The sequence below is a fragment of the Octopus bimaculoides genome, chromosome 16 (genome assembly GCF_001194135.2).
Source record: "Octopus bimaculoides isolate UCB-OBI-ISO-001 chromosome 16, ASM119413v2, whole genome shotgun sequence".
Taxonomy (NCBI): Eukaryota; Metazoa; Mollusca; class Cephalopoda; order Octopoda; family Octopodidae; genus Octopus; species Octopus bimaculoides.
In genome coordinates, this window is record NC_068996.1 from 50,225,937 (window position 1) to 50,237,006 (window position 11,070).

The 11,070-nt window shown below is 36.6% G+C and overlaps 1 protein-coding gene across 1 annotated transcript in view; it reads left to right on the forward strand.

Annotated features, from left to right (window-relative positions):
- Positions 1–11,070, forward strand: part of LOC106879783 (chromosome-associated kinesin KIF4A) — a 54,904-nt gene that overhangs the window by 23,790 nt on the left and 20,044 nt on the right. Inside the window, exons 14-18 of the mRNA XM_014929485.2 lie at positions 3,578–3,672; positions 8,003–8,147; positions 8,623–8,733; positions 8,914–8,997; positions 10,794–10,910. Coding sequence (XP_014784971.1) covers positions 3,578–3,672; positions 8,003–8,147; positions 8,623–8,733; positions 8,914–8,997; positions 10,794–10,910 — 552 coding nt within the window. The remainder of the gene's footprint in view (positions 1–3,577; positions 3,673–8,002; positions 8,148–8,622; positions 8,734–8,913; positions 8,998–10,793; positions 10,911–11,070) is intronic.

Below are 11,070 nucleotides of genomic sequence, written 5' to 3' on the forward strand. Positions count from 1 at the left end.
AATTGAACCAATCTTTGATCAGAGGTGTTCCAAATGTACTCTTTTACTTGTTTCAGTCATTTGACTGTGGCCATGCTGGAGCACCGCCTTTAGTTGAGCTAATTGACCCCAGGACTTATTCTTTGTAAGCCTAGTACTTATTCTATCGGTCACTTTTGCCAAACCGCTAAGTTACGGGGACGTTAAAACACCAGCATCGGTTGTCAAGCGATGTTGGGGGGACAAACACAGAAACACACACACACACACACACACACATATATATATATACGACGGGCTTCTTTCAGTTTCCGTCTACCAAATCCACTCACAAGGCTTTGGCCGGCCCAAGGCTATAGTAGAAGACACTTGGCCAAGGTGCCACGCAATGGGAGACTGAATCCGGAACCATGTGGTTGGTAAGCAAGCTACTTACCACACAGCCACTCCTACGGCTATCTTATGCGTATCTTTACTTTTTTCTTTTTCTTTTTTTTAAATTTGGGAAATTTGGCTATTTCTAGCATGTGGAGTGGTCATCTAGAGGCTCTCTTGTTGACTTGCTGATAACATGCAACATGCTGTAATAGTGAGATGGTGACATTGAGTAATATGTTTGTGTAGCAAACAAAAGTGATGACAGTATCAGTTAGAAGCCTCTTACTTGTTTTCTTTTAAATCTAAATTTTAATGCACACAGGTTTGGCAGTACAGTAAGAAATTTGCTTCCCAACCACATGCATGGCAGCTTGGGCAAATGTCTTCCATTATAGCCCTGGGTTCACCAGTACCTTATGAGTATATTTGGTACATGGAAAGGGAAATAAAACCATCTACATATATGTGACTGTGCGTATGTTTGTATCTCCTCGTCTTGACAATGCATAATAGTTGTAAAATGTTTTTCACTGTCATACAAGCAGTGTCTGGCCGTGGGGAAAATATTAGTTTGCTTGGAAACAGGTGAGGGTTGGTAATAAGAAGCATTCAGCTGTAGAAAATAAACTGCCTCAATAAACTGTCTGATGCATGCAAGCAGGGACATTAGACATTCGAGCGAGGTCGTTGTCAGTGCTGCTGGACTGTCTCCTGTGCAGGTGGCACATAAAATACAGCTTTTTGAGCGTGGCCTGCCAGTACCGCCTGACTGGCTTTCGTGCCAGTGGCATGTAAAAGCACCCACTACACTCTCGGAGTGGTTGGCGTTAGGAAGGGCATCCAGCTGTAGAAACATTACCAGATCAGATTGGAGTCTGGTGTAACCATCTTCAGTCAAATTGTCCAACCCATGCTAGCATGGAAAGTGGATGTTAAACGATGATGATGATGAGACTCATGGGTGGGGAAAGGAAAAATGAAACTCTTGTTTTTATTTTAACTTTACTGAAAGTTTGCTGTTTCTGATGTTCATTTGCCTTTTTTTTTAATTCTATAAATAACATTAAAACGTTGACCACCACATGGACCTCTTGTGGTTTATTGCAAACTCCACACAGCCACCATATGTACCACCAGGGCTACATTTTCATAATTGGAGAAAATATTTTATTCTGTATCTCTGATATGGTTTCAGGGATATTTAAATAATATGAGTGTTACATATTAAAGTTTAATTATGGAATAAGTTGAACACACACTCCTCCTGTCACCACACTGAGAAGAATAGCAGCTGAAATACAGTATGTTCCAGTAACAGACCATGTCAGTTAATGTGTTAACAAGTAATAAGGAAAAAAGTGGTTAAATTTTATTACTCTATTACAAAATAGATTTCTTAAATAATGTATGTTAATGTGAAGAGGAAGTATCTGTGTTCAATGTTCGAAACTCCACCAAAGACCCACCTCCACCACCACTATCATCATCATCATTACCATCATTCAGATGTAGCTGTGTGGTAGGAAGCTTGTTTTCTAACCACATGGTTCTGGGTTCAGTCCCACTGTGATGCACCTTGAGCAAGTGTCTTCTATAGCTTCGGGCTGACCAAAGCCTTGTGGGTGGATTTGGTATACAGAAACTTAGAGCCCATTGTATATATATATATATATATATATTTATATATATATATATATATATATATATGTGTGTGTGTGTGTGTGTTTATCTATATATACACACACACACACACATCAATATATATATATATATATACATAGTTATGTGTGTGTCTTTGTTTCTTTGTTTGTCCCCCACCAGCACTTGACAACCAGTGCTGGTGTGTTTATGTCCCCATAACTTAGTACCTGGGTTAAAATAATAAACGATGGGGTCAATCGATTCATTCAACTAAAAATTCTCCAAGGTGGTGCCCCAGCATGGTCACGGTCTGATGACTGAAACAAGTAAAAGATAAAAAATTTCTCAGATGTTTTCACAGACTGGACATGTCAGTTTGGATTGTCTTCCCACTTAACCTGATCCATCATCATCATATTTGTAAGATTCAGCATTCTAAGATCAACACAACATTTCCTTTTGGTTTTCCTCTCTTGCAGACTTCTTCCTGCATCATCATCACCATCGTTTAACGTCCGCTTCCCATGCTAGCATGGGTTGGACGATTTGACTGAGGACTGGTGAAACCAGATGGCTGCACCAGGCTCCAATCTGATTTGGCAGAGTTTCTACAGCTGGATGCCCTTCCTAACGCCAACCACTCCGAGAGTGTAGTGGGTGCTTTTATGTGCCACCGGCACAGGAGCCAGTCAGGAGGTACTGGCAACGGCCACGCTCAAAATGGTGTATTTTACGTGCCACCTGCACAAGGGCCAGTCCTGGGGTACTGGCAACGAACTCGCTCGAATGTCTTTTCACATGCCACTGGCTTTCCATATACATCACATATCCATCCATACCATTGCAGTCTCTTCTCTTTCAAACTGCAACCAACTTTTCTGATGCCCGCCTAGTTTCTATTCCACTACACATGTGTGTTCTACATCCAGCGAACCTTTGCCTACCCTTCATATACAATGTACATGTCTTGTTACCAAGGTATTACCATAGTAATATCACATGCACAGTTAAGCATTCCACTCTTTATTGTCAACAGAGTTTCTGAGATTTTTTACTCCATCCTTGCTCTGGCTCCTATGCTTTCATAATGCCCACCTCCACTGTTGATTAACCCATTACCTTCCATAATTCTATTAACTGGAATTTTTTCATGAAACTTTGATTTCTAGCATAAAACAACAGCCTTAGAAACACACTGGAATGATCAAAATAACATTTTAAATAGAAATAAGCAGTGAAAATTTAGCAGACTTCATTTGAATATCAGAGAAATATACCTAGTAGATATAGCAAAAAGGTTAGATATGTGTAAATATTGACAGATAATTACGAAATTTGTAATTTTTAAGTGATCTCATATGAGATCACTGGTAGGTAATGGGTTAAATATCAGAAGCTACAGATTCCTTCTTAGGAGGCAAATGTTCAAGATATAAAATGGCTGTCTAGCTTGTGTAATAATTCGAAGATAAAGAATGCTGTCTCCTTGAATTGTAAAATTATTTAGAATTTTTATGTCATAAGATTTCCAAGTTCCCGGTAAATATTAGTCATTTTATTTTTACTTACAATTTTTCAGGCTACAATGGATAAATTGCAATCAGAAGTAGAAGATTTACAGAAAGAAAGGGACATGTTGAAGACTGAACTTGATACCAAAAGTAAAGCTGGAAAGTAGGTTGCAGTTTTTGTTTTTGTGGAGTTTTATACTTTGTAATTCTTGTCATTTGTTTTAGTTGGAGTGGCTGTGTGGTAAGTAGCTTGCTTACGAACCACATGGTTCCGGGTTCAGTCCCACTGCGTGGCACTTTGGGCAAGTGTCTTCTACTATAGCCTTGGGCTGACCAAAGCCTTGTGAGTGGATTTGGTAGACGGAAACTGAAAGAAGCCCGTCGTATATATTTATATATATATATGTATGTGTGTGTCTGTGTTTGTCCCCACAACATCGCTTGACAACCGATGCTGTTGTGTTTAGCAGTTTGGCAAAAGAGCCCGATAGAATAAGTACTGGGCTTATAAAGAATAAGTCCTGGGGTCAATTTGCTCGACTAAAATGCGGTGCTCCAGCATGGCCGCAGTCAAATGACTGAAGCAAGTAAAAGAATAAAAGAGACGGTGGTTATGCTGGAGCCCTGTTTTGAAAACTTTTTAGTTGAATGAATCGACTTCTGTGCTTATTTTTGTTTTTCATTCTGGTATTTATTCTGTCAGTCACTTCTGCTGAACTGTTACGTCACAGAGGCTTGAACACACCAACATCAGTTGTCAAGTGGTGGTGGGACACAAAGACACACACATACCACAGGCTTCTTTCAATTTCTGTGGAATAAATCCACTGACAAGGCTCTGGTCGTCCTGAGGCTGTAGTAGATGTTTGCCCCAGGTGCTATGCAGTGGGATTGAACTTGGAAACATTTGGTTTGCAAGCAAACATCTTTCTACACAACCACTTACATCTTTTTTTCAAGGCTACCTCTGTACCTATAGCAATTGTCCTAAATCTAGTTAGATTTGTAGTTTATTTCCATTTTTGGCATTTTTATCCATTTTAGGATTAAAAAAAAGTTGAATGTGTGTTTTTAAAATTTCTGTTGAATTTGTGTTTTTAGAAATTGTTTGAATACATGGTCACTAATTTTGTTGTTGATCCCTTGGTGTACCTTGTGTTGTGAAAACCCTAAACAATGAAATGTAATCCAGATTCATAGCTCTGGTTGTTATGTCTCTGTCTAGTTGAGGCCCATACTGCATGTTCTGATATGCAGTGGTTAATTATATATGGTGCATTATAGCAATCTGGACATGTTGAATTTTCTTTCCTACCCAGCTTTTTTTGCAGATTCTGGTGGTATTCCCAAAAGAGGGGAGTGGGATGGTGGTATTGCCTAATTTTAAATATGGCAGCTGCTACTCCTGTGTATTTAGTCATTTGACTGTGGCCATGCTGGAGCACCACCTTTAGTTGAACAAACTGACCCCAAGACTTATTCTTTATAAGCTTAATACTTATTCCATCGGTTGTCAAGCAATGGTGTGAGGGCAAGCACACAAATATGTATATATATGACGGGCTTCTTTCAGTTTCCATCTACCAAGTCCTCTCACAAGGCTTTGGTTGGCCTGAGTCTATAGTAGAAGACACTTGGCCAAGGTGCCATGCAGTGGAGCAGAACCTGGAGCCTTGTGGTTGGGAAGCAAGCTTCTTACCATACAGCCACACTGCATGAATGTGATTTTTGTGTTTATCTGGGGGAGATAGTATTCTTAAGATACTGTGGTAATAGTTTTCTGGAGTATTGTAGATATAATTGTTTTGGGCCTCGTGTAAGTAATGACAAGTGACTGAGACCTTTGACGATATGTCATGCTTGAGAAGACCTGTCAAGCCAAGTGAAATCGTAGCTGTGGTCATTGCCAGTGTCATTTAAATGGCACCTGTGCTGGTGGCACGTAAAAAAGCACCCACTACACCCTCGGAGTGGTTGGCATTAGGAAGGGCACCCAGCTGTAGAAATCATGCCAAATCAGATTGGAACTTGGTGCAGCTCTCCTGCTTACCAGTTCCGATTGGACTGTCTGACCCATGCCTGCATGGAAAGCAGATGTTAAATTATGAGGATTTGCAAATAATTTGTAAGATTGTTGAGAGTTAACTGTAATGACAGACTGGTCCCCTTAAGTGATCTGTGAGAATGCATAGTGTGCTGTTTTGTTTTTGTTGTTGTTTGTGATTTATTCGAGATTTCTGGCTGCAGTGGTATAATCTATAATGGATCAAAATTATGAGGGTTTTTTTTAAAATACATGGCTTTGGGTAAAAGAGATTACAGGAGGATCAGCAAATTGATTTTATTCAACATATTTCCCCTCTCATATTCACACATTTATTGCAGCAGTCCTTCAGTTTCTCTAAGCCCTGTAAATGAACTTAGAATGTTGGGCCTCCAATTTTTGCAATCCCCTTTTCAGCATGCCCCATCGTATTGTTAGTGCCTAAAAAATATACTTTAGTTGATAAAATTTTGTGATTGTTTCTAAATATGTTTGTGTATGGTTTTACTCTTGTTTCTGTCTTTTTATGTGTGCCATAAATGTCGTAAAGGTGCATGTAATTCCCTAACATTATTGTTTTCTGTCTGTGTTAAAGAATGATGGGGGAGGAGAAGACAGATCTTTGTGATAATCAATTTGGGAAAGTGCAGATTCTTGATGTGTTGCGTGCCACATTGTCTATGTAACACCAATGATAGTTTGCAAGCAAATTGTTTGATATTTTGCGTGGTAGGAGATAGGAGTTGAGAGCTTTGCTAATGCTAATTAAGCTTCTTTTTTGTTTGTTTTTTTTTTTGTGTTTTTTGAGTAAGATTTGCAATGTAGCATTTTTGAAAAATATCTTCTATAGCCTTAGGTTGACCAATGCTTTGTGGGTGAATTTTGCACAGAGAAACTGTATGAGTGTCTATTGTGTGTGTGCATGCAAGTGTGAATACAGACATTTTATAAGCAGTGCTTGCTACCATTTTTGAAAACCTGTGGGATAGGGTGGGCCAGAGAAAGAACATTTGGCGCATAAAAATCTCCAAGTAAGTCTCCATCTGACCCATGCTATCAAGGAAAAATGGATGTTAAGTAAATGAACTAGCATGGTCAATGAGTGTAATGGCATGAATCCCATGTTGTCATTTGAAAAGAGATGAAATATAAAAGATGAGTCTTAAAATATTTGAGGATTAGCATAGGGAGATAATGGGTCTGTTAATACTTTTTTTTTGTTTTGGTTTTAGGATTGTGATGATTTTAGCCCAAATTCTACCTTTTGGCATTGTTGATATAAGTACATGATATAGAATGCAGTGATTCCTTCATTTTGTGGTTTTTGCCAGCTCTTTAGGATTTTAATTGTTTAGATTTTTCTGGTGTCTGATGAGAGGGTGGGGTCTGGTGAGGTTTTAGATGGAACATGCATATATTACTTTTCCTTCATATGTAGGCGTGGCTGTATGGTAAGAAATTTGTTTCCCAACTGTGTGCTTCTGGGTTCAGACCCACTGCATGGCACTCTGGGCAAGTGTCTTTCACTATAGCCTCAGGTTGACCAAAGTTTTGATAGACGGAAACTGAAAGAAACCTGTTGTGTGTGTGTGCTTGTCTCCTTGTCTTGGCATTGCATGATAGTTGTGAGTGTCACTGTAATTGAAGCTTCATTTCCAATCTTCTACAGAAACATGTCTGGTCATGGTGAAATACTAACTAACTTGGAAACGGTGTGTGTTGGCAACAAGAGGTGCATCTAACAGTAGAGAATCTGCCTCCATAAACTCCATCCAATTCGTGCTAGCACAGAAAAGTCAACGTTAAAGAGATGATGTTACATAGAATTGTTATGAATATTGTTGTTGTTGGTCCTGTTAATTACTTTGTATAATGTTTTACTGTTTGTTTTTGTGGTGTGTGTACTTACAATTGTTTACCAATTTTATTGTTCTTTGGTGTATTTTCCTTAGTTCTGTGTTTAGTTTCTTGATATTGTGTGTGGGTTTGAAGGTATATTGTGTTTGATGGCATTTCTGGTTTGTTATTTCTGTTGTGTAAGGTTTTTTGTTCTTTTAATGTCACTTTGTAGGGATAGGTTATGGTTAGGAAGCATCAACTAATATTTAAAAAAATATATGTAAACAGTGTCTGTTTTGGTGATTGTAGTGCCGTCAAGTTCTGTAGGCCTTAACTTTACTTTTTGAAAGTGATTCCCACTGAGCTTTCTTGAAGTACTTAAGCTGTAATTAAGTGACAAAAATCACAAAATGGATATATTTGGTGGTATTGTGGATTTAGAGGTCTACCCATAAATTAGTTCTTTTTGTCTGAAATGAAATCACATCAGAGTCAACTTTGTTTTCTAAGTAGTGCAGGTTGTACTGGAGTTCAAATAACGCCTTCCCAAATAATTTCTGACCTGCTAATGTTTTTTTTTTTTTCTTTCTCTCTCTTTATTTAATTTCAGTATAAGTGAAAAGAGACGCCAAAAAATGAAAAGTTTAGAGCAAGAAATTGATCGCCTAAAATTAAAAATGTCGGAATATGCTCGTCTTCAGAAATTAAAGGTGAATGCAGATAAAAAAATCAGAACCCTCGATCAAGACATACAGGTATGTTTTTTTTTCCTGTAATTTGTCAAAAGATTTACAGAGGTACAATTTATTTAATAGCCATCTCTTTCAGCCAGTTAGATTCATTTGTGAAAAGTCAATAAGAAGAAGTAAATAAGTTAAGAGATATTAAAGCTTTCAGCTTTGATTCTCACATCAATTGTGACAAAAAAATGATTCTGTTGTATGTGTGCACACTGACATTACCCATCCAGCAGAGCATGCTAGATTCGTTTCTTTCAAGCCTTTGCAAGTCCTCTGTAGTCGAAGCCCGTTTCACTGCCATGTAGCATAGCTGTACATACATACACAGGCATCATACAATTTGCTTTACACATCTTGTCTTTTCTATTGTTGGAAATGACAGATACATACCATTACTTACCTACAAGATTGCCATTTGCTTACTAATAAGGAATTCTCACAAGTAATAATAAATGTTCTCCCATTATAGTTTTGTGGTTCTATTTCTTAGATCCTGAAAACCAACCGAGTTAATCTCATAAAGAAAATGAAGAAAGAAGCTGATGTTTACCGTAGTTGGAAAATGAAAAAAGATGTGGAAGTTAACAAGCTTCTACAGAATGTAAGATTTTTTTTTTTTACTCTTCTTATTTTTGTTCTTTTTCTATTGTATTAATAATACAGCATATTGCATGTAACTTGGAAATTTTAGATCCATATTTATTTAATATTATTTAATGTATTTAATATTTTTAATTATTAAAAAAAAAAATCTATACTATTTTATCTTCTATTTATATAGGACAGAAAAAGACAATTTGAAATCCAAAAGCTACAAAGAGCTCAAGAAAAGCAGCAGGCCATACTGAAAAGGAAATCTGAAGAGGTTTCTCACTTATTCTTCATAAATTTTCCTTAATAATTTTTTTTTTGGTCTAATGTGCATGACTATGAAATTAACATATGAATAGTATTGGGTTGTCTGGAAAGTTTGTGCCGATTTATAGTAGCTTACTCTTTCGACTTATTTGCCATGAAACCACCTCAATTCTGGGAAGAGGGTATTTTCAAGTTAAAGGAAAGATGGAGACGCATTGTGCAACAAAATGGTTCATATTTGGTTGATTAAAAATGTAATGGCAAGTATTTATTGACCTTTTTCTTTCCTTTAAAAATCGGCACGAACTTTCCGGACAACCCAATATTTTACAAAAAAAAAGAATTGTACTTTTTTATTTTTTACTTGTTTAAGTCATTGGACTGTAGCCATGCTGGGGCACTGCATTGAAGGCTTTTAGTCAGACTAATTGACCCCCCCCCCCTCCGACTTATTTTTAAAGTCTGGTACTTACCCATTAGACTAGCTAAAGTGCTAAATTATGGAGACATGAACAAACTAATACCAGTTTTCAAGCAGTGGTTGAAGATAACACAAACACACACAATGTGGGCTTCTTTCAGTCTCCACCTACTAGATCTGCTCACAAGGCTTTGGTTATCTGGGGTTATAATAGAAGACACTTGCCCAAAGTGCCACAGAGAACCCAAAACCATGTGGTAGGAAGCCAAACTTCTCAGCACACGACCATGACAAGATACAAAGGTACAATTCCTTTTTTGTAAAATACTCTTCATATATTAATTCCACTTCATTATTTGTGCAAAAAGACTAATAAATTGGCAAGGAATTTCAAGTTCCTATCTTCTTAAACCTTTGTCCAAAGTATTTCCATAAGTTTGTCCTAGAGCGTCTGCTCTTGTTTCCAGATCTTTTATAAAGTCCTGAGGTCTTTGGCAGTTGAAACAAGTCTACTACTGAGTCTATCAGACACTTGCAGAACTGCTTCATTATGGGGACATAAACAAACCAGCATCAGTTTTTAGGCAGTGGTTGGGGACCAAACCAGGGCACCAAACTGTTAATTGTTAATTAACATTTTCATTAATGATTTAACTTTGGAAATCATTATTGGACTATAATTAATTTTCATTAACATTGAATTGAAGTTAACGGATTTTATAGTTTCATACTTTTTAAAGGTGTGTTTTGGTGATTTTAGAGCAAAAACTGATTTTTTTTCTGTAATAAAAGTTATGTTAACGGTTTATCAATAACTTCCGTTACTTTAGGTAATAACTGACTGATTAATTAATAGTTATCGAAGTTAATTTTTTGGTCAATGGACTAACAGTTAACGAAGTTAACTTTTCGATTAACAGTTCCTAGCTTTGTTAGGGACAAACACAACAATTTACAAATACACACATATATGTATACATTTTTGTTTTTCCCCTCACTGTATAATTTTTTTTTTTTTTTTTTTTTGCAATTAGCTTAATTTGATGCTAATTGCATTAAAAATATTAACACCAATGTAATTAACCCTTTTGTTACTATATTTCAACAGAAATATACCTCTTTTGTTTCAATTAATTTTGAAAATAACCCAGAATTTAATAAACTTGTCTTATAAAGCTGGTATTTAGAACACAAATTACTAAGAAATTTTCAAGGAAAGTTCTAATTTAGATCACATTAAAACGGAATTTGTAACATTGAACCTGGGCCAGTTTCAAAAGTGATTTGGCATCCTTTAAATTTTGTTATTTGGTATGTGTCATGTTTAATGTTGTTTATTGATAAATATAACGAAAAAAATATATATATATTATGTATTGTAGGCTGCGGTTGCAAATAAACGATTGAAAGAGGCATTAAAGAAACAAGCTCTTGTTAGGAATGAGCGTAACAATAATTTTGAAAGATATGACGCTAGTGCAAATGCAACAAAATTAAAGGTATGATAGGTTTTTTTGTTTTTTTTTTAATTGTGTATGAATGTAAAAGGAATTTCAGTAAATTAGTTTCTCCTGATTGTGAAAGGAACTTTGATATTTAACTCTGAGTCAACCTTGATTGAATAAACGGATGATGAAAGGAATTCTAACTTTGAACCAT